This window comes from Ascidiella aspersa, chromosome 5, assembly GCF_963924565.1.
Source record: "Ascidiella aspersa chromosome 5, kaAscAspe10.2, whole genome shotgun sequence".
Taxonomy (NCBI): domain Eukaryota; kingdom Metazoa; phylum Chordata; class Ascidiacea; order Phlebobranchia; family Ascidiidae; genus Ascidiella; species Ascidiella aspersa.
This window is the reverse complement of record NC_139451.1, coordinates 19,121,317-19,145,554: the sequence shown is the minus strand read 5'-3', so window position 1 is coordinate 19,145,554 and position 24,238 is coordinate 19,121,317. Positions and strand designations below refer to the sequence as shown.

General features: G+C 37.0%; 2 protein-coding genes and 1 pseudogene across 2 annotated transcripts; 2 read left to right on the top strand and 1 right to left on the bottom strand.

Moving 5' to 3' along the window:
- Positions 1–2,662: 2,662 nt before the first annotated feature.
- LOC146145233 (uncharacterized) lies at positions 2,663–5,671 on the top strand. Its single transcript, XM_083390516.1, has 2 exons — positions 2,663–3,886; positions 5,612–5,671. The coding sequence occupies exons 1-2, from the start codon at positions 2,663–2,665 to the stop codon at positions 5,669–5,671; spliced, it is 1,284 nt and encodes a 427-aa protein (XP_083246642.1).
- A 4,892-nt stretch (positions 5,672–10,563) lies between these two features.
- On the top strand, positions 10,564–12,682 carry LOC146145232 (cytochrome P450 4F6 pseudogene; annotated as a pseudogene).
- A 2,987-nt stretch (positions 12,683–15,669) lies between these two features.
- LOC146145231 (equilibrative nucleobase transporter 1-like) lies at positions 15,670–17,154 on the bottom strand. Its single transcript, XM_083390514.1, has one exon. The coding sequence runs from the start codon at positions 17,152–17,154 to the stop codon at positions 15,670–15,672; it is 1,485 nt and encodes a 494-aa protein (XP_083246640.1).
- Positions 17,155–24,238: the final 7,084 nt, after the last annotated feature.

The window sequence follows — 24,238 nt, the reverse complement described above, 5'->3', positions numbered from 1 at the left end:
TGCTAGCATACGCCTATAGACTTATAGAGTGAAGTACCACACATAAGATAAATTTTCAATTTTGCAATAATAAAAGATTTTGCTTTGCTCATGCGGTTCAGAAACACACAAACACTAGAATTAGTTTGCCGAACACATGACTTACAATAACTTATACCAGCATAACAATACCTAATACTGCGCGTTGGCATAAATTTCAATTCAGAGCTGGAATGCAATAAAAATCATGGTGCTTTTGTGCCAAAGAGACTCTCCAAAGCGAGTTAAAACACTAAAATAACGAACAAAATTCGCGCAAAGGTTTATTTGCATTTACGGAATTGCAGTTTAAAATATATTTTGCTAACTGCACAAAAATAGAAAACTCTTTGGCAGACCAGCAAGAATTTATTGGATCGGCGGTTAAGGACCTCTGTTATAGATAGTGCTTGTTGTAAATTATTAAAATAATCCAAAACAATGGGGCGAGAAATTGTTTCTGGCGGCCTCATAAGAAACAGAATAGCAGCGTGGCGTGCCGGAACATAGAGAAAAACTGAAATAATGTTGGGATTCTTTAAAAATTAGGGATATATTGTATTGTTTTGACAAGCTGGGAAAAGTACGAATAAGTTAGTATATCTTACAAGTGTAATATATTTAACAAAATATTCTAAATTAACGGTAACCAAAACGTATGGATAAATTTTACAAAAAATTTTTTATAGAAAATGGGCCGGTCGGATTAAATTCCTTTGCGGTCCCCGGACGCGGACCGCGGACCGTATGGTTTGTCCCGGTCTGACCTAAAACAACGCAAAAATTCGAAAGAAAACTCGCCCTCAGAAATTGTTTAAATTTTGAGCTATTAACCTTCACAATCCTTCATCGAACCACCATTGCCGTGATGTTGCACAGTGTATGCTAATTACTAGGGTCATTTTTATTTCAAAGTAAAAAAAAAAACGAAATTGCTTATTTGTAGAAGCCACAGTTCTTCCTTGAATTGATGCCAGCTATCCAACAATAATATTTTGTCGATTTTTGACCCAAACGTAATATTTTGTCGAAAAGTCAAGGTGTTTTATGAATTTAAAATGTGCGTCGTGTTTTCTGGCGATAGATTTAGCTTGCTTAGGCATTTTTGTATTACAGGATGTCAGTAGGCTATTCCTAAGATCCAAACTGTTGATCTTGGAAAATACCACGTTTATGAAGAAGAAGTGTTTTATAAGAATTATTTAAATGTGTAACTATTAATAAAAAATGGAGAATTTGCGATAAAAGTTACTGCTGATCAAAGTTAACATTGTGACATATTTCCTGCTTTTATGGGTTAATATGGTTTAATTGTGTCGCAGTTCCTCAATTTAGAATGCTTCCACGACAATTTTTACAATAACTATACACAAAAACTTTGCCAAAAGCCATAATTTGACAAATTTTTACTTTATTAAAAATTTTGACTTTATTGTAAATTTTGACTTTATTGACTTTTGCGGGCCCTACTAATTACTAAATGTCAAAAAGCGCTTTTTTAATCGCTTTTTAATCCCTGTGTGATTTTGAATTTGAATAATATTATAAAGTATACCTGGAACTAACAAGAGTAGATTGCCCGCAACATTAACACTTGGTCAAAAGTAAAGAATGCCCTTTTTAGAACAAACATTGCAATATATGTAGATATTTATTATTAATGCGATTCAACACAAAACCGAAAACTTGCGAGACCATTTTGCTTTTGCTGTTGCTGGTATTTTTTACCTATAACCCAACGCTTAACCCCCAACCCAAACACCTAAACCAACAAATCATTGCTTTATATGTGTGGGGTGCACTCATATGCGATCCTGTAGGCCTATATTTTAGAAGCACCATTTACAATAAGTGGTTCTTTTTGGTTAGTGGTCCATGTGTACCCTTTCATTTTATTTTTTTCTTTAGTATTGGTCTTGTTGGGTTTTAACTTGGATCTTTGTTTGGTTTTAAGAGTAATGGCATTTGCTGATTGATTTTCTAAACTATTTTTAACAGGAGTTTTTTGTGGTATTTTGATTTGATTTTCCTTTAAATCCTCCTTTATACCCGTCTTTTTGTCAATGCTTGACGCCTTGCAGGATAGGATTCGGCAAGATCCATTTTTGTTTTGGGAATTTTTTCAGGTTCAGGTTTGCCTTTGTATGATGTCATTCAGATTCAGATTCAATTTATTTTTGTGCATGTTTGCAACTATCGAAAAACAAAATAACTTACAGAATAACAAAAGGGCAGCCAAAGGGCCTGTCGGTCATCGAGTCGAGCTGCCCATATTTCTGACCTCGAGAAATTCATTCTCAAGCGAAATCACCTGTTTAGTTCTGCATTAATAAAAAAATATGTTTTTAAAGTTATAACAACAATCTTTTAGAATTCTGTAAATAAACGCGAATGAACGACAATAACTAATTGGTCTTACCCAAGTAGTGAAAAACTAAATTATATATAGTAGTTAAGTATTACCATGTCTGTAATATGACTGCTTAGTCGATGGAAACCGATGGGGACATGTTTTTTTGCCTTTCCGTTTTCAGTAGTTTGAAATATCAACCATATAGGAAAAATCGACGTGGTGATACGTGAACTTGCGTCATATCCTGAGCATTGTTAAATGTGTGGTTTAGGATCCTAGTGATTCATTTTTATGTTAGTCAATTGTTTTTATCATCAATTTGTTCAATTGTCAATTGTTAAAAATTGCTTTAACTACACCATCAAAGCAAGATGCCCTAAAGAAAGCGACATTGAATGGCATGCTGTTGAAGTACAAGGAACCACTCACGTTAACGTCTACAAGCCGCCACCTGTAGCACTCGAGATAAATTCGCTGCCCATACTCCCTGCCCCTTGCCTGTATGTAGGTGACTTCAATTGTCACCACACGGACTGGGGGTACCAGACCAGCAATCGCGAAGGAGAAACCCTTTCCAACTGGGCATCAACTAACAACCTGTCGCTCTTGTATGACCCAAAAGACCCCGACAGTTTTACCTCCGGACGCTGGAGCACTGGAAGCAATCCAGACCTTGCTTTTGCGAGAGTGACTTCTGGACAAGCCCTTCCTGAACGACACGTCATCAGTCGGTTCCCTCGGTCACAGCACAGAGTTTCAATAACATCAATGGCCGGTCATTTAAAACCCACCCCAAGCAAACCTGTGAGACGGTGGAATTTACGAAAGGCACGTTGGTTGCTCTACAACAAGGCAGCACACCACATGGCAAAAACCTTGCCAAGCCCAGACTCGCAAGACCAAAATAAGGCCTATTACGCTTTCGCAGGAATGCTGACACGCGCGGCAAAACAGGCAATCCCGCGGGGATTCCGCAATAACTACGTCCCATGCTGGGACCAGGACTGCCAGGACCTGTATAGCCAGTTTAAACGCTCCAGCAATTTGGAAGAAACCAAATCAGCAGCCGATGAACTGGTAAACCACCTAGACCGAAAGCGCCAAGCTCGTTGGATCGAGACAGTAGAGTCCATCGACTTCACACACTCTAGCCGAAAGGCGTGGCTCACCATTAATCGACTCACGGGCCGTGGCAAGGCTGCTCCGGGCAAGTGTCCTGTCACAGCAAACGCTATAGCTTCGCGTCTAGTGAAAAATGGTCGCAATGCCAAAATCCATCGGCAATCCAAGACAAGTATGGTAAAGAAACTATCAGAGCTTTGGAGATCACCGACTGCAGACGCAAACCTCTCTAGCGAGTTTACACCCGAAGAAGTCCGCAACGCCCTTCGGAAGCTAAAGTCCGGCAAAGCACCTGGCCCCGATCGCCTCCATCCAGAATTCCTCATACACATGGGGGACTCTGCAATCCATTGGCTTGCAAAGTTCCTCTCGTCTTTTTATTTGGCTTGCAAAGTTCCTCAGCTTTTTATTTCAAAAAAATGCAGCGCTATTTATTTCAAAATAAAAATACATTTAAAAACAAATCTTCGTCGGCCTCTGATGGTGTATTGCAGTGTTTCTTAATCAGGTTAATGGTTCACCCCAGGGAGAATAAAATTTTTACAGGGGTAAACCAACCAAAAGGGGTGAATAAGCGTGAGCCGTTTTCTACAGTAAATCGACTACTTAAGACTTAAGTGTTGTTATTTGGTGTTTTTTTGCTTATTGTTATAGTGAAGTTGGTTTGCACTGAGTATATAAGTAGCCTACAAAATATTGTGACTGTGTTTTGTGCTTTGTAGCTTTATATTTCTGGACTTTTGTAGATTTGCAATGGTAAAACTTAGCTTGAGTTGATCTTAAAAAATTGAAACAACCTAAGTCATTTTGTGCTGTTATATATAGACGAGATAGTTTTATCATATCATGAGACAAGGGTGAATAAAACCGGAGATAGATGCTAGAGGTGAATAAAACTAAAAAAGTTTAAGAAACACTGGTGTATAACTCACGTTCTTGAAAAAATCGTAATAATATGACTTGAGACTTTTGCAAGTATTTACCGATTTCTTTTAAACAATTATGCGTTAACCGTAGTAAATTGACGAACACAGAAATGCAGTGGCCCTTTTTGTGTTGCTGTTTTTCGCTCAAAGCGATAATAGTGCTGCAAGTAAAGATTATTTAGCTTCTTGCTTGCTGGTAACGTGGTAGATATTCGAAGAGCCCAATAAACTGCTTCGTTCAACAACTGGCTGGACTTATTATTGCAGTCTTGATTTACCTGGTTCCTCAAGTATTTAAAACCATCTCCGAACGTTCCAATAATTTCATAGCAATTGACGTCATGGTAAAATAAATTAAGGTAACGGAGAAAATTCTATAATTTACTTTTTAAATTACCCTGGGATAAATGGCAAACATAATAGAAATAAAATAAAAAAATATTGAAGAACGTGTGCTGTACAGGAAGAATTTAGTGCAATTACGACAGAAAACGAATTGCTTTTAAAAAATATTCTATTAATGGTACTTTATATCCATCCGGCGTTGGCCAGATAAAAGGATGTTTTTATTTCTACAAAAAGCATGGAAATAGTAATTTTTAAGACCCTTGCATTAGCGATGAAATTCAAATAGCTGGTATCATGGAGTTGGGAGCATTATTTTTTCTGGATTTGGAATGTATTTACAGTCTAAAAATATGAAACGAAAAAAGACAACATTGCTTCTCTTGAGTAGAAAAGGGGATATTGTTTCGCTTGTGTAAGCGATTGGTGAAATAAAGTAAAAAAGTATTTTGTTAATGACTAAGCCCATACGTTTTAATTACACAAATAATACCTATTGTGCAACCGCAGTTATTGTATTTGCACAGAGGTGTACTAACTTTAGTAAATGGCTTGATTAAAGTAAAAAAATACGCTATTCGAAAGTAAAATCTTTTTTTTTTAAGTTTATGGCATCATTGGTGACTTTTAACCCCTTTTCCTTCGTTAAAACCGATAGTCGATCCATTGGGAGAAGCTCTATAAAATTCTATTCCAAAATAAGAATTGCAGGTATGAATTAAAGTCTCGTAGTGTACATATACAAAAGTATAGTGCCGTGCAACGGCGATTTTGTAGTTTATTTTCTACTTAGTTGAATATTTTGCGGACAAACAAACAAATAAATTCTTTGTTTGCCCAACTCAAGTTTCTCCACAAAGCCTACATGATTGCTGGTAACGTGATGGATATTCGAAGAGCCCAATGAACTGCTTCGCCCACCAACTGGCTGGGCTTATATTTACAGTCTTGATTTACCTGGTTCCTCAAGTAGTTAAAACTATCTTCGAACGTTCCAATAATTTCATAGCAATTGACGTCATGGTAAAATATATTAAGGTAACGGATTTATTTTGCACACGAAGAAAAATTTCTATTGTTTAAGCCTTTAAGGGTAGCCTACTTTAAACTTACCATGGGATAAATGGCAAACACACTGTAACAAAGATTATTATTGAAAAACGTGTGCTGTACAGCGAGAATTTAGTAAAATTACGACAGAAAACGAATTGCTTTTAAAATATATTCTATTAATGGCACATTATATCCATCCGGCGTTGGCCAGATAAAAGGATGTTTTTATTTCTACAAAAAGCATGGAAATAGTAATTTTTAAGAACCTTGCATTAGCGGTGAAATTTAAATAGCTGGCATCATGGAATTGAGAGTATTATTTTTTCTGGATTTAGAATGTTTTGACAGTCTAAAAATAATAAACCAAAAAAGGCAACATTGCTTCTCTTGAGTAGAAAAGGGGATATTGTTTCGCTTGTGTAAGCGATTGGTAAAATAAAGTTAGCAGGGTGGTCCAAACCCAGGCCCCCGGGCCACATGTGGCCAGCGACATCCTTTTTCTTGTTTTGGTATGATTACATTTTACCATTAAATAAACCAATTTCCTATCGCTCATCAATTTGGATCCAGGGGGTGTTTGGTATGTGTTAGACCGGTTTAAGAAAAGCCGAAGTGCGTCCTATATGGAACTTTATAAAATGGATGTTTTGCAAATTTATAAGTTATATTAGCGTTTTGTTTTTCGTCTTTTTGATATGAACATTACATAAAACGTATGACCCTATATAAATTACTATTAAATGAAAAAAATAAATAAATAAACGATAAAATATATCACACTGCTGGAAAGTATTGTTTAAGCGGTTTTCATTGTAACTTTAGGCTAACGCTCTGACCCTTTCTAAGAAGCAATTTTACCCAAATATATCTGGTTGATACATTTCAAAATCATTCCAAGCTTATAAAAAGCAGTCTTTTAAATTAAAAGTTTTGTCAAATACTTTTTTCGCACTTCGCGCGCACCAATTTTCCCAGTCTCAATAACACGCAATTTCATTTGCGCACATGTTCGACATTAGCAGCAAATTTCTAGAGCTTACAAGTCTTTGACGATGTATCGGCACGTCATTTTTTAACATTTCATGCCCCGATCAAACAAAAATCGTTCATCCGCTCCTGTAACCTTATGTTTGTGGCCCGCAAAGAATATGTATGAAATATTGTGGCCCTCGATGCTGTCAACCTTGGACAACCTGTTATAAAGTATTTTGATAATGACTAAATCCATACGTTTTAATTACACGAATAATACCTATTTGTACAACCGCAGTTATTGTGTTTGCAAAGAGGTTTAATGACTTTAGTAAATGGCTTGATTAAAGTAAAAAAACGACGCTAACCCAAAGTAAAATTATTTTTGTATAAGTTTATGGCGTCATTGTTGACGTTTCACCTCTTTTCTCTTTTTCCGTTAAAACTGATAGTCGATCCATTTGGGAAAGCTCTATTAAATATAATTTAAAAATAAGATTTGCAGGTATGAGTTGAAGTTTTTTAGCGTACATGTACAAAAGCATAGTGCCGTTCAACAGCGATTTTGTAGTTTATCCTACTTAGTCGAATATTTTGCAGACTAATAACCAAATAAATTCTTTGTTTGCCCCACTTATGTTTCTCCACAAAGCCTCCAAGAGCCTGTAAGACCTAAGCTAACGCCGTACCTGTTGTACCAAAGCACTTGCTTCACCATTCCTTAAGTATTTTTAAAGTTGCTAGATGTAATCAACAATAATCACATGAGGATGTCTTGTTTCGTTTCTAGTAGTTTTAAGCAGTTTTACAGGAAATTCTGTCTGTCATATTTATAGAATGTGCTGCAAAACAGACCAAAGTTAGGCCTAATGCCTAAAAATGTTTTGTATTATAATTTCCCAATGATGAAATTATCGTTTTTAATACGAATTTCCAATTGATGTTGTTAATATTAGAAATTTAGATCAACAGTTGGCATACATATAGTTAAAACAAGCTGAATACGGCCTTTTAACCTACCACCAACTTGTCTCATGGGAATATTTTACGTCAACTTGGTCACGTTTTACCTCCATATAAGCGGACACGAGACCATGTCTCGCAAGGTATATTTATATAGGCCCCAAATTTATTTTTCGGTTTTTTTTTAAGCGTTTTTTTTTTAACTTAACAAATCCAATTTTTTGGCCCTTTGCGAGAATCTACAATGGTCGTTGTATCGCAATTACCTCCTTTCTAATTTAAAAGCTTACCAATATAAGCGCACTTTGTTTCTCGCGTTTACCGCAAACTTATACGATGTTTTTAGCGTTGCCAAACAGCTATTTGGGTTGTTGTTTCACAACCTGTTGGTCAGAATCATTTTCAAATATTATCAATACGTCACGTCTAACTCTAAATATTTTTTTTTAGATTTAAGCATTGCTCGAAATGCTCTCCTTCTTTGAATGTATTTCGACTCTTTTGGTTTGCAAATTTGCGCATGGCGTTAACCGAGAACAACAAATTTCTCAAGGTTACTTGGTTTCATGATGTTTATTTGTGACGTCATATCCAGAAATTTTAGACCCCACAAACAAAAATCTTGGATTCACTTCTCACAAAAAATGGCTTGGGTCGTGAGGTTTGCCCATATGATATTTTGTCAAGTTTTGGGTCGCCTTGCAAAAAGGTTGGAAACCACTGCTCTTAACCGCAATCGTCAAAACCCAAGGCGTTAAATGGGGAAGAAAGCATTTTAGAAAAAGCATGAAGCCGTAAAATTAAAGAGGATAAAAATGTTTTTTTTTCGTCGCCCTCGGTATATTTAATGATGGAACGCTCTTTCGCTGTTGGTTATATTCGAAATTTGCCAATATCGTTATTTTAGATATGTTTGATCGGTCCGCGGCTAAAAATATTAAACATAATTAGTAGTGTGTAACAAGTAAAGGTATGACGACCACGTCATTAACCAATTTATTTATGATTGCGCTTGTTTATTATTAATCTAGTCCAGAGATTTAAAGTTGTAGGGCCGCCTGAACCAGTGCTTGTTAACCAACGGATACAGAGGCCCATAACTGGGTAGCCGTTCGATTTGGTTGGGTCACCGCCTGTAAGACTTTTATGTATTTAGATTTATAGAGATTAGTTCTGGGCAAAATTTCTCCAACATTTGGAAAATTGTTAGTAGCAATGACAAGAAATGGTTTATAATAAACAAATTCCAGTTTATTTGTGTCTTACGTTTATTTCGCTTGCAAACTGCTTAATTAAATTGCCTGGTACAATGTTATCTATCGTCATTCTAGAATATATGGTTCCACACAGCCCAACATTGTGCCTTAGTCAAATAAAAATGTATTTTACCCATTTACGCAACTAAATTGAGGTGGATTTTCTGCAATCCACTCGTATTGGTGTCATAATTGATCCACCCGCATTACCTTTGAAGAAAAAATATTTTGTTTTAATAGAAAAAATCCTACTAAAAGGGGAAAAGCGCAAAAAATGTGTTGTATGTTTCGCGTGAAAAACATCTCTAAAGTAAAAAAACATTATTTTAGGGGGTGGCCTCGTGCATTCGACCCCTGTGAACACTGTGCAGTGTGTGGAAGTACTTTGTCACGTTTAGGCCACTGTAACTAATTATAAAAAACGATCCAAACAAATTAATATCATTAAAAAGAATAGGCTATCAAGTGATTGGCAATTAAATAATATACAATTTATAACGTCAGAAAAGTAGTCAAAAAGATATATTCATGTAGGCAAACACTTTTTTCCTTCGCCCATGTCGGTCTGTATAATACCGCGGGCCTTAAAATGGCTCCCACTGGGAAAAATATAAAATTGAAATCTTTGGATTTTAGTTTGGCATCTTTTGGCCTATAAAGCAACCAATCACATTTCAAGGGTTCCAAAAGAGCAATTAATACGGATTAAATTACCTCAACACAATTTCTGTTGCTTCTGTTCTTTTAGCAGAGGGAATAAAATGACCTGACAAACAACTTATAAGTGTGTTCCGAATAAGCATAATTTTGAGCACCAATGACTTGACATAGGCTTGCGTTTTCGGTTATCATTACACTGGCTATGTATACTATATAATTGTTGAAACTATATGACTTGAACTTTAGTCGTTTCTAACCGATAGTCGGACAAAACTAGAGATTGCTACATAAAATGGTTTTCCTATTGTTAGTTTTGATCATGATCTGCGTTAGTTTAAAAGCAGACTGTTGATCAGAGACATGTAGATATCGTTTAACGGCCCCGACAAACTAATAATACATTTTCTAATCGATTATCATGTATTCTCTTAAAATATATAACGCTAGTTTATTCTCACATGGAGTTTACACAATTTTGCCTGCAGAGTTTGAGATTTTAATTACATTACATGTTTATGAAATCCGAAAAGACGATAATAGTTTGTCATTATGAACTATTTATAGTGAATCATTTTTAGCGTGTTTTAGTTACCAGATTGTCAATACTTACCAGATTTAGGAAATTGTAGGATGTCAAAACTATATTGGATCATATAAACTGTGTTTTGCGGATAAGGAAGTACCACTGTTTAAATTTAGTCAAAATTCACAATGTGTGTTACTTACAGAACTTTATCCCACTGTGTTCTTTGTTCGATTGGGTATAAACAACCAAAACAAAATTTCGTTAACCAAAATTTGAGCGAAGACTAAACATATTTTAATTTAGTTGCATATAGTTTGAGCAATATCTAAATTTGGTGTTTTTATGGAAAACAACCATCTCAAACAAACAATGGTAGATGACTTGCTCCTCATTTTGTTAAGCAAAGGAATTTGGCTTCCAAGATTATACCTCGAAATACTTCTTTCAATGTTGGCCTACCTTTTTATAAAACAACTGTTGAGGTTTTTCGTGCACTATCAAGGTTGCCTGGACTTGACCAAGCGGGGCTGTTCCTTACCAACACAATGGTTCTTTGGCCACCTTAAGCTGTTCCCAGATACGAGGGACGGGTTTACGAGGCGCTTAAACGAAATGGTGCGTCTCAAGGGAATATTTATCGCTTGGTTTGGGCCGTTTAATGTCGTTGTTTATCCGCATCGCCCAGAAACGCTAGCTACGTTTTTCTACAGCTCAACACCCAAAGACGAACGAATGTACGGGTTTCTGCGTCCTTGGTTGGGCGATGGACTAGTTACCGCCTCTGGTAATAAATGGAAACGCGACCGCAAACTGCTGAATCGCGCTTTTCACAACAAGGCCTTGAAGCTCTATATTTCGATATACAACCAGTGCGCTAAAGTTCTTGTCAACAAATGGTTGTCACGGTACGAAGACTGCTTTGACGTAACAGATGACGTCAGTAAGTTAACGATGGATATAATGCTCCAAACCCTTATGTCAACAAAGTCCGATTGCCAGAAGGACATAAACAATCAATATAGGGCATCTATTCGCGAAATGCTATCTGTAATCTTAAAACGACTAAGATCTCCGATTTTAATGGTTGACTGGATTTTCTGGCTTTCCTCGGCTGGAAAAAGATTCAAGAAAGCTAATGATTACGTTCAGAAAGATGGAGAAAGAGTTATCAGAGAGAAAAGGGAATTTTTAGCCCACAATAAAGGCAACTGGTAACATTATGTTTGTTTTATTGGCAACTATAGGCATAGAACAGGGGTGGGAACTACTTAGTTCTTTCGCCGGGCTAAATACTTCATTAATCTTCAAACTCTGTATGCTAATACTCAAATCACAAAGCTGGATCCAGGTTTCCAAGCTACGTCAAAAAATAGGGACTTGTCCATTGCTTGTACCTTACGATGAAAAAAAATAAGAGTTTCTCCATTTTTGTGTGCAACACCTAACGTCAAGTGTGTGAGTATACTGCAAAACATAAACAGTTTATTTCTTGATGCTTGTGTAGTTTAGCATTAACAACATTTGTGGCGGCCACATTACGTAGGCAAGCGGGCAACCCTGGCATAAAACAACTAAACCCGATTTTGTTCACAAGATGTAATGTAAAAAGTCGTTTGTGTACAAGTCAGAACTACTTTTAATTTCGTAGACTGAAGACTGCTTTAACGCTTGCTTAAAAGTATGCTAACAAAGATATTTGTTACATATTTCATCCTACATTTTAAATATCGTTTGTGTAAATAATGGTTTTCTTAATAGGCACGGAGCTTCAATAGAAGAGAAGAATCAATTTGATATCATTGATATTCTACTGAGAAGCAAGGACGAAAGTGGAAAAGGACTTTCAGTTAAAGAAATTCAAGATCAGGTTAATAGTTTCCTTTTCGCAGGACAGGACACGACCTCTAGTGGTATCTCATGGCTCCTCTACAATTTAGCGCGACATCCCAATTATCAACAAAGATGTAGAGAGGAGGTTTTGAAGATAATTGGATGCAGACAAGAGGTCCAGTGGGATGACCTTAATAAGCTCGCCTATCTGGGCATGTGTATTAAGGAGAGCCTGCGTCTGAATCCACCTGTGTCTTACACCGCCCGAAAATTCAACACGAGTGCAACTTTTGCAGATGAATACTGCTCCGGAGGAAAACTCCATGTAGGCCCCGGTACCTCTTCAGTAGTCAATATTGCTGTGGTCCATCGCTCCGAGTTAAACTGGGAAGACCCCCTTACATACTATCCGGAACGCTTTTCGTCTGACAACGCGAGTCAACATCATCCACTGGCTTTTCTCGCTTTTTCAGCGGGGTCGCGTAGTTGCATCGGGAAGGCTTTTGCCATGAACGAGATCAAAGTGGTTTTGTGCCACATCCTCAAAAACTTCAAACTCTCGGTAGACGCAAACACCCCCGAAACCATCATGAAGCCTGGGATCATTTTGCAATCTGAGAGCGGCGTCAACCTCAGAATAACGAAGATAAACAACTAAAAATAATAAATGTACACAATTGTTGAACAGAGAAACATTACCCACATCTCATATTTAGCATTCTTTTATTGAGACGCTTTTGCATGCGATACAGATACGAAGATAACTATTAACCGACGTTTGTGTAAAATGTATTATGCTGTATACGTAAAATTAATTGTTAAAGGAATATAAGGGGTGCAAAAAAATGTCTACATCTTTAAACCAAATTTGTCGTTTTATAGAAATATTGGTCCAAGCATGGTTATAAGCAGGAACTAAAAGCGTCGAATTTACTGGTTTTATTTTCTATTAATATGACATGAAGTGAACTACTTTATTTTTTCATAGTTCCCTGACAGCTGGTTGCTGATTTTAGAATAACATTTGTAGTTTTCATTAAGTGGTTTCATTTTGTTCACTTTCACTTATAGAGTCTAAGCTTCTCACGGCATAGGTTTCTTATACTTTTAAACTACTTTTCATGTCATTTTTTGTTTTTTTACATATATAAATGTGAAATTGGGCGATTAAGAAAAGTGATGGGCACTACACATCATTAAACGTTGTGTTTAACATTGGCCCAATAGGCGAACTTAAAAAAATATTATAAATTGAAATCCTAAAGTGGTGGCAAGCTTGGGAACAATGGAATGACAGTAACATAGAAGTTAAAATCGAGAAAACCAGATTGAAAACTGAATTAAAAATCTCATCTGTCATACTGTTAACAATTCAGGTCAGACACATTAACCAGATCTTAAAAGATATATATATATTTCGCCAACTAAGGCATCGTCAGTATATCTGAATAAAAACAAACGCAACAGTATAAGAAAGAGTCAGAAACTTATTTCAGATATACTGACGATGCCTTAGTTGGCGATATATATATATATATATCTTTTAAGATCTGGTTAATGTGTCTGACCTGAATTGATAGATTTGCTAGATTATTTTGCTGTTACTGATCAGGAATTAAGGTCGACATTTATCTTGCAAGGGTCAAGGTGATTTCCATTTTTAACATATTCAGTACAACTATCATACTGTTAATAACTTTTCTCACGGCGAACTAAATGACTTAAGGGATTTGAACCTTTCCAATAAATCTGCTTAGGTTCTTGCTTTAAGACTCAATGAATAACATGATTTGATCAAAAACAACTCTATTAACATTTTTTTAGGATGACACAGATTGATCTTAAAATATTACAGTATAGATTCAAGAGCCTGACTTTGTGTGGTATTGCAGTGTCACGAAGGACTTTAAAGTTTGATGTCCAGGGGTATAAACTCAATGACTTTTAAATGACTAAAACGCAGTTTAAAATAAATTCTAAGAGCGAATCAAACTTAAATCTGTTTTGTTTCCAAAATGCCTTTCGAGATCATGAACATCGGAACGTTTTACCAATGACGCATTATAGAAAGCGGAATCCAACAATGGAAGTAAAGAGTAATACAACTTCAAGGGCTTAACTATGTTGAATTATAATAAAACCATGAGTGAAAATAAAAAAAAATCTCTCCGTAAAAGAATCGCTAAACCCGCCCCTGCTTCTATAACTTAGACCAGGGGTTCTTAAAATTTTGCAGCGCGGACCCCTAAAATATTTGTTTGCCTCGCGTGGACCACAGAAGGAAAAAAAATTCAAATGTTACGTCACAAATTGACGTCACAGAACAAATAAACTTCATAAATCTGCTGATTTCGGTTCAAAAACGTGAAAGTGAAATGGAGTCAAAAAACAAAACCGTTTTATTTTTAATCAAACTGTTTTCTTTAAAAAAATAATTACTTCCTAAATATACTCTAATATTTCAAAATGGACCCCCCTAAACTAGTTCACGGACCCCAAGGGGTTCATGGATCCCAGTTTAAGAACCCCTGACTTAGACTAATAGTGCGCCCCTGGGGAGGTGTGAAGGCTATTTTCAATTAATAGTACGCGAGTACGCTAAAGGCACCGGGCCATGCCCCCAAACTTTGACTATATAAGCGCAAAGCGCGATTTTTTTACATTTCGGTATGTTTTGTCCGTTTTAATCTTTCTTGCCTAAACGCGCCGTGCACATTATACATGTCATGCTGCGCCGTATGAACTTGGATAAAATACCAATTTTTGTAATATTATTAAATGCGATTATATCGAGTAATATGGGCCTCTATTATATGTGTAATACGTCAATTTTTACATTAAGGCCGTTTAAACCAAAAAAAGTGCAATTTTTCGCGCTAGGAGTCATTAGAAAAAAAATAGTTGCATACTTGAGAACCAGTTCATTTGAGAACAGCATTTTTTCAAGATTAGTTGTTTTATGACTTCACGGTATGACTTTACATTGTGACCTAATCTCTAAAGATTTCATGTGACCCCAGGGCCTGGCGGCGGCCAACTCTTCATATTGGATTAAAATATATTTCCTCCAATATTTGATTTTGATTTTGCGTAAATATTAGTATGCAATGCATCTAAATACATTTTCCATTGTGACATAACAAACAAACTCGTGCTTCAGATGCTGATTTATCACATTGTCAAATTAACGTTTTGCTAAAGAATAACACAGATATAAAAAAACAATTACACAGTTTAACTTTTTAAACGCATGTTTGTACTAAGCACTGTTCGTATTTATATGAAATCACTGTCTGTACAAGCAGGCTGTAAGCACATAGACTTTATGGCTACGAAATAAATTAGAGCAGGGTTTTTCAACCGTGGCCCTGTGAGAAACGAAATTATATTCGAAGAGAAAAGGCTTTTATTTTTTTCGACTGAAAACTATAATCCAGATCTTTTGTTGACCCAAGATACGAAAGGTATTTTTTCTAATTTTTTAGGAACATTGTCGTATTTTTAGACATTGTACATCGGCGAGAATTTTATATTTTTCAGAACAACCGATTGCCTTCACGCGACTTTAAATTAGTTAAAACAGCGTTTTCAAACCAAAAAAATGTTGGTTAGCGTTTAGTTGAACTGATGGTTACAAACTAGTTACTATACGTTTTGCGGCGAGTGTAATTGAGAAGCATCGCGCGTGCTTTTTGTTTCAATCGTCATAACACGGTAGATGTAAGCTGGTTGCACGAAAGACAACAGGCAGAAAAATAAGCACACAATGTAAATGTAGGTGAAGTTGCCACCAAACTCTCGCAGCACCAAACTTAGCATCGGGTAGCGAAGCAAGGAGCACAATGCAGCAACAACAAACCCGATGCCGAGCAAAATAGCCACCATTTGGGGTGGATAGAATGTTGCCAACGCGATCGCACAGTTGCTGTACACGGCTACCCTGAAGAAGACATACACGACAAGGGTGGCATACTGCAAGTGAAGGTTAGTCGCGCAAAGCAAACTAGTAAACAGTACGCCCATGACGCTGGTGAATGTGGAACACGCCAGCAACGCCTTCAAGTTGGCGCTTCTCTGAACGGGATGCCTTCGCACGAAGTGTCTTTTAACTGAATCGAATATAAGGCCTGTGACTGGCGCTGCGACGAGACCGCCAGCCAATAAAAAAACGCCGTACACATCGGTAAAAGTATCGATATCGCGCTGTTCGCTCGTCAGACGCCGCAGCCATGTGTCGAACGTGCTCTGGAAGAACTCGTTACAAACGTGCAAGATCGCCATCTGAACTATCGTGGTCCAGTAAAACAGGGTCTTAACGATAGACAGCACCGACGCCTGATCGGTGCTTTGTTCAGATTTGACGTCATTCAATTTCAGATTGAGATTTTCAATTTCAGTAGATTGCCTTTGACCAGTTTGATTTCTTCTTGCGCAATCCGCCAAGCCGTATTTAAATCCCTCGGGTACCGGGAACGGGATGAAAGACTTTGCGGTAAAAACGAACGTGTCCAGAAGACTGAAAAGACACAGGCTGCCCAGCATGTAAAACATGTTCGAAAAACTAAGCCCGACGGGGTACAGAAGCGAAAAAACCCAAAGCACCATAGACGAGGAAAAGAATGCCCCTGTAGTGAAGGCAATGATTGTAGACCTGGCTTTGGCGAACAGGTTCGCGTATTGCATGTTGGTCATGTAGAAAAAAGATGCGCTAAGCGCCAGGCAAATCATTCCGGGAAACAGAAGTTCTGGACGGTTAATGGACGCGTTGGCCATGCACAGACACCCCATTGCGTTGAGTACGACAGCTGATATTCGGCAAACCCATGTACCGAGTTTCTGGAACATGAATCCAATTAGCAGCGTTGATGAAGTCGATATTGCTGTAGCTAGAGTGAAAACGAGGTTATAAATCTCTGTCTGTTCAATGCAAGTTTCTAAGGTAGCGTTCTTCGCATTTACGATGGTGACATTTTTCCACTCGTCGACGTTTCCGGGTCGACACAGGTGACTGTATACGCCCTCCTGCTTTAAGATTGGCGTTATGAAGATCCAGCCGCCAAATGCCCCGGATATTAGAAGGTTTTCAAGAAAAGCAAACGACACCGTACCAATGTGCTTGCAATTCACCATGGCGTTACTTAGCTGATACCAAATGTATCTGAAATATTAAAACGTGAGGTTAAAAAAATACAAGCCCAATTCAATTATTGTGGTTAAAATCAGGGCTGCGGAGTCGGAATCGGACTCGGGACTCCAGGAGTCGGTTTGTTTTGCTGGAGTCGGACTCGGGACTCGAGACTCGAGTAAGACCGCGTAAAACTAACCGAGTCCGACATGCGCATGCGCAGTACCAAATTTAAAAACTGATACGGCTGCCAACTGGAAATTAAAAACGCGGGATGGCATATGGTGGATTTTTTCCGACCATATGTTGTGAGTGAATGAATTATATGACACTCATATTAGTTAATTGCTGAATATCCCCGTTATTTTAGTTAAGTAAATAGGCAGATTACAGGCTGTAGAGCAGGGGTGTCCAACAAGCGGCACGCGACCTAATAAAAAATGGCACGCAAGCCCTCCCCCCAAAATACTAAAATTGTTATTCAGCCAATTGTCAAAAAAGCTCAATTTGTTATTCAGCCAATTGTCAGAAAATACCAAATTTGTTTACAGCCAATTGCCATTGTTTGTTCACAATATAAAACAATCGCGGCAATCACGACAACCAACAATTACTTTTGATATAGTAACATTATGTGTGGAGGCTAGCATTCACATATTATTATATAGCTTGGTGTGAACAAACAAAAGTCAGCTTAACGAGAGACAGTTTGATGTAGTGATGCGCATTTCTACTATAGACAGTTTTTTTTCAAGTTTAAATAAACGTTCTTATTTTTTATAAAAAAGCGCTTTTATGATTAAAAAGAATTGGTTCGGTTACGAAAATTGACACGGGAAGAAGTTAAAAGATAAAAATTGGCACGCCGGCATGGTTGAGTTGGACACCCCTGCTGTAGAGTCTCGGGCCTCGAACAAATCGCACATTTCAATTTTTTTCAATTAATTTTTTTTCATTAAGTTTGGTTTTACCATTTTTGAATCAAAGCGAGGAGTATTTTTTCTTTTAATATTTAAAACAAATATATATTGTATAACGCAGTTCAAACATTTCAAGGTACGATACTAAATGTATCTAAAATATTAAAACGCGAGATTAAAAAAATACAAGCCCAAATTAACACTTTAAATAACTTTCAACTATTGTGGTTAAAATACGGTAAGATTACACACATCAACATAATTTTTTTGGCACAAAGTGTTACAGTCGTTTTATTATATTTCGGGCTCCTGCCCTGAAAAATGATATTTCGGCCTCCTGCTTTTATTTTTTTTTTCAAATTTTTTTTCGTTTTTGAGATATTTAGCATTTAAAATATTTTTAACATATAGTCATTGTAAGATGCTTCAGTGCAATTTTTTGCGCAAAAATCGTCAATTCCATTAGGGGCTAAACATTTTTCTCAAATCTGTAAATACAAAAGTCACATAAGTTTTATTTTACGCTGTAGTTAAAACACGCAAACATGATAGTTTGAAGGTATGACATTGTGCCACTGGATCCGCCCGTGCAACAATGCCAACAAGAAGTAAAAAGAACAACTGTTAATAGTTGTTTGGAGAACTGATTATACATATATATTATATATGTGTATTACTTTCACAAACAAGTGTGTACTGAGATTTGGCATGTCAGAAGTCGTACTGACCAACGTTAACGGCACACATACGCTATGTCAGACAATTTCGTAAGAGCCAAAACGCAGTTGCACACACTTGTGTATACATGATTCAGTGACTTTCTGCGGTACACTGCTATATAAAATTACACAAACGATCAAGTTGTAGCAGGGAATAGGTGTATTGCTGTTTCTCAACATGCTTACATCTAAGCCTGTGTAGCTGGTTCAGGGGCAAAAATTCCCCTATTAAAAATACTTCATAAATAGCGACGGTATTACGTCATATCATAGTGATTGTAATGACGTCATAAATACGTAAAAAACTAATCAGACACAGCCAATTAACGCCAAGCAAAATCGAACCTTAAGACCAGTGGTTCTCAACCGGGATGCCTCAACACTCTAGTAGGGTGTAATTTTTAACGGTGAAGGGTGCCGAGAGATATTTCAAATTCTTTAGGATTTCAATTTTATTCCCTAGTGCTAAGCTTAATAAATTTTTTGTAAACGATAAAAAGTCCCAGTTAACCATTCAGCAAAAATACGAGCAAAGGTGCAGCAAACTATTTATAATTTCTGTAGGGTGACGCAAGCCAAAAAAGGTTGCGAGACACTAAGCCCGTTTATATGCACGTTCAAGCCGGATTGGAATCTATTTCGTTAATTCATTCTCTCTCGCTTGGCGCTGAAATGAATTAAGTTCTCTCGTTTCTTAATCAGTCAATAGAACTGGTGTTCAATCCGTTCGCCGCTTAATCTGTTCGTTTCGCTGACGGCCGAAATCGTTTAATGTATAATAATGACCTGCTTTAACGCAGCAAACATCACGCCACTTTTGGGGCATTATGACGTAACACGAACAGCTAGTCAAACATAACAACAAAGTTTTGCGCAAAAAGTCAAACATAACAACAAAGTTTTGCGCAAAAAATGCCAATTTGTGACAGAGGCGCTGGTCTAGAATCCACAAAGTACATTCTTTGATGCGGGTTTGGGTAGGTTTAAAGAGCAATACTTCGCCCACCCTCACCCAAATATTGTACTTTGCTTAATTGTCTCAACGCTGTGGTAGGATTCTAGGCTAGCGCCAAATACAGTTTTCATTGGTCATGTTTGGTATATCTTATCACCTTCTTTTGTCCACTCTGCCTTGTATATAGCGTTGACCAGCACACACAAGCTTAACTTTCCTGCACTTACATTCTGTGTGCCAGGTAAACTGAAGCACTATACACATACATACAGTCAAAAACGTACTTATCAGCAAACCTAACTCAAGTAATTCTTTTTTTTCAATTTTAGGTTAATAAAAACGAACAAGCAGCAATAGATTGCTACCGCAAAGAGTACCCTAAGCCGAAAAAAAATTGTGCGTCAAAGGTTTACTGGAATATTACGTAATAATGCATATCAGTGCAGTTTGTACACTCAAGATGGCTTGAATTTCGCGCCATGTAACTACGACGCTGGAACGGAAGCGCGAAAGGTGCATATAAACGGGCTTCCTGTTTTAGACGCAAAGCGAACACGTGCATGCGACGTCGTGCGTCGTCGACACTGCGAAACCGCTTAGTGTGCAATCGTTTAACGTCAGGCGAAAATTGGTTGATTGATTTTAGTAGCATCATGTTTCGACTATCAGCAGCGCAGTTTCTAATTTCCATGTACGGGACTACGCTAAATTACAAAGTCCAAGCCACCTGTAGTGCTATACGAAGATCGTTTCTCCCGGGTGTTATTATGCACGATTAGCGCAACATCTGCGCGGACTGTGTACCAAGTCAGCTAAAATACAAGCTACGGTTGAGGGAAATTAAGTTGCGTTATTTGAACACTATAAACACGTGGTCTAAGAATATGATTATAAAGAATAATTTAGCGGTAGCTATCATTAGATAAAACGGCGACTTTGAAACGTGCGCGACCTGAACGGAAGGCGAAAAATAACAAATATCCTGCGTTTCCGGCGACCCTTGTGCAACAAAGTGTCGAAAAACGGCGTTTTGCACTTGATTTTAGGCGTGACCCAATTGCATTGAAAACATTACCGCTTCGGACAGCGAGTTAAACCTTGACAAACGATTCTATCACTTACAAAGAGGGGTATTCCGTAACGGCGCTGATATTTCTCTAAAACGTCACTCATGGCGCCTGGTTTTCAATATACAGCGTACCACAATACCACAATTTGAGTAGCAGCATAACTAAGGAAGTTAAAGTAACACTACAACTAACGTAGTTTGTGTAACACTACTGCTATATTGAAAACCAATTCGATTAAGTTCATTTATGTAGGCCTACGACCTACCTACGTGCTTCAATTAATGTAAGTAAGACACTTAAAACACATTTAATCCCAGTCAAGCTTTATGTCGAAATAACCTACATACACTACAGTCTAAGAAGTCATTGTGCCGCCAAGAGGGGGACAATTCTAATGATGCAAGTACTTACAACTGGGCCAAAGTACTTGTTCTAAACAAATATTGCAACTAGTAGATAAAACATTCACTGTCCAACAACAAGTACATTTAGTTTGCAATTAATACGTTACGAACTGTCTACAGCTTTCGGCAAAATACACAGGATGCAACAGCTCTTTCAAAAGCACTCATGTATTTTTACAACAGTTCAACAGTGAACTGTAGTACTATTCGCTAAAACAAACGATGTCTGACTGTCTATCCATACTCCCTCGCAGCAGACTTGGACAACTAGATTTATTTTAGCTTAAAAAAATTAGATTTAGAAATTAGATTAGAATTAAAATTAGAGCATTTCAGTTTTTTTTCAAATTAGATTAGAATTAGAATTAGATCATTTTGAGTTTTCTAAAATTAGATTAGAATTAGAATTAGAATTACCGAATTCTTAAAAAACGAATTTGAACTAAAATTACATTTTATTATTCACAATCAATTACATTTAAATCGAGTAGTATTTTAATAGGAATGTGCATTTCAATTATGTGTGTGCTAATTTTTAAGCTTTTAGCATAGCATATGAGTTTTAGTCCGTGAAAATTACGTTTCAACTAAACAGTTTGAATTCAAATTCTTTGTTTTCACCAAGAGACTAAAAATGTCGTTGGGAAAAGTAGGATTTTTGGTAAAATCCGAATTAGATAGAACTAGAACACACAAGCAATTGGCAAATTAGATTAGAATTAGAATTAGAATAAGAATTAGCCGCATTTTGGTCTAATTCATTGAATTGGAAAACTAGAATTATCTAGTAGTCCAAGTTTGCCTCGCAGGGCGATAATGAAAGACTGAAAGTCCGATTCGCATTCAATAGGTTTACCAAACTGTTGCGCAGCGGCAGCATGTTTATTGACTTTAACGCGTTGTCAGCGGATTTGTGTGTTTGAAATACGTAAAAGGGTTTCAACATAGCATAGGCCAATAGCGTGGTGCTTTAACCACATACAGCTCCTTTTTACTGTGGTTTAAACATCGAGTACACATTTCCTGGTTGCCAGCCTTGGATAAACCTTTACGATTAAACGCTTACCTTAATTTGTAGTGAATATAAAATTCTAACAACACTCAGTTAATTCAAATGCTTTGTTTGTCAAGTAAACATCAACTTTTGTGCTGATGTCCGCCCATGTAGTAGATAATATTTAGTAAATAGTGTGATTTGCAGGTATGAAAGCATGAAATACTCCTAATTTAATTTAGTTTTTGTGTTTTTTTGTACATTTTTAACAAAAAAGTTTAGGCATTTAAAATAATTAATGAATACTTAATTTCTCTTTACAGGTATTGCAGTAACTCTGTATCTCTCTTACGCAATATCGATATCTGACAAACCGAATATCTGACAAACCGCAGCTATAATGTTCACTGTACATATACTTAGATTATATTCATATCGAAAGTAGTTTTTTTTTAAAAGCGCTTTTTAAACTCCCGATTGAATCTACTGAAAACTGGATTCAAGAACAGTTCGGAGAAGTAAAAAAAATGACACTTAAAAAAGATAAAGAAGATTTGTTAACGGGAGTAAGGATAGCAACAACGAATAAAACAGAATTAGAAAAAGATACAATACCAAGTTATATACGAATGAACGGCAATGAACTTTATGTAACGCACCACGGATAAACGATTAGCCTACTTGCAGGCATTGTGGTGAATTTGGCCACAAACAAACTGATTGCGCTAGCGAACATCAGATTATCAACAGCTTTAAAGACAGTTAAACCAATCAGCACTTACTGCCCGGGGTGGAAAAATCCCTGTTAATAACCACAAAAGCAGAATCACCGAGCTTGCTACTAAAAACATCGTGAAAGCGAATCCGCAACGGCCCAGCGTATCTCCCTGACAGTAAACCTAGAAGCTTAAGCAAAGTTACCGCTTTACTGGATTGCCCAAATTGTCACACTGCTGCGACAGCCTTCTGGATCCTCAATGCCGACACTTTTACTGCTGCAAACTCAAACATGGTTACAGGGGTAACAGCGCATGCTGTGATGACACTATCCTGTTTTTAGTGCCTTTGAAGGAAACAATGGCTAACTGTCCCAAGTGCCAGGCCAAAATGATAATTATGCCTCGCGGTGAGGAAATACAACCGGATTTTTGAATGGACGGCAATATGTTCGAGTGCATCCAATGCAAAAGGTACGCATTACCGTGTGTGTGTAACAATGTAAATGCCCCTTCACACGTTACCATATATAAGGAATGTTCAAATCATGCAAATATAAACTGATACACAGTAGTTGCGGATATTTTACTTGCCTCAGGATGGTTATTATTTGCCTCATGATGATTGCAGTTGTTTTTACATTTGAAACTAATAAAATCCTTTCATTGCCCTGGAGTGGAGTTGTTTAACAAAATATAGGTTTCTCTATCATGACGGAAGATTTCAGTTCTGTAGCTATAATATGAAATGCCTGATTTTTCAGCCAAAGGTGTGCAGGATATTCTCTAGGGCTCAAGGCTATGTTCAATCATTTAAGTAATTAGTATTTTAAGTTACTACACAAGAAGAATCACATAAAACCGGAATACACAAGCAAAACAGCAGAGGCGCCTTCAATACTGTTTTTCTACCTAAAAAGGTTGACAAACACTAAATCTGGAACGATCAACCATGACCGCTAAGCGTGGAAAGATTTATCTATGTTACGAAGAAGAAGATGCCAAAAATCCCTTATAATTCGTTAGGAACGCTGACACGTAAATCATTAAATAATTTGTCGAAACGTATAGTAAGTAATAATTATTATAGAATTGTTCACAGAAACAGAGCTGGTTTCGTCCAATTTAAAAAAATCCATTAGGTTTTTCAAATTTACCTTATAACAGTCACTTATTTTCTCATAAAATTGAAGTCTGATTATTTTTTCATCAATCGACAGCAATTTTTAAACAAGTTCTTGATCGTCACTCGCCATACAATTGCCTAGTGAACTTTATGGGAATAACAGCAATACAAAGAAGGAGCTATTT

Excerpts from the sequence above, each read along its gene's own strand:
- LOC146145231 (XM_083390514.1), bottom strand. The coding sequence starts at position 17,154 with ATGGTGAATTGCAAGCACATTGGTACGGTGTCGTTTGCTTTTCTTGAA.
- LOC146145233 (XM_083390516.1), top strand. The coding sequence starts at position 2,663 with ATGTTAGTCAATTGTTTTTATCATCAATTTGTTCAATTGTCAATTGTT. Across the intron at positions 3,887-5,611 it reads CTTTTTATTTGGCTTGCAAA|TTTCTCCACAAAGCCTACAT; the intron begins GTTCCTCAGCTT and ends GCCCAACTCAAG.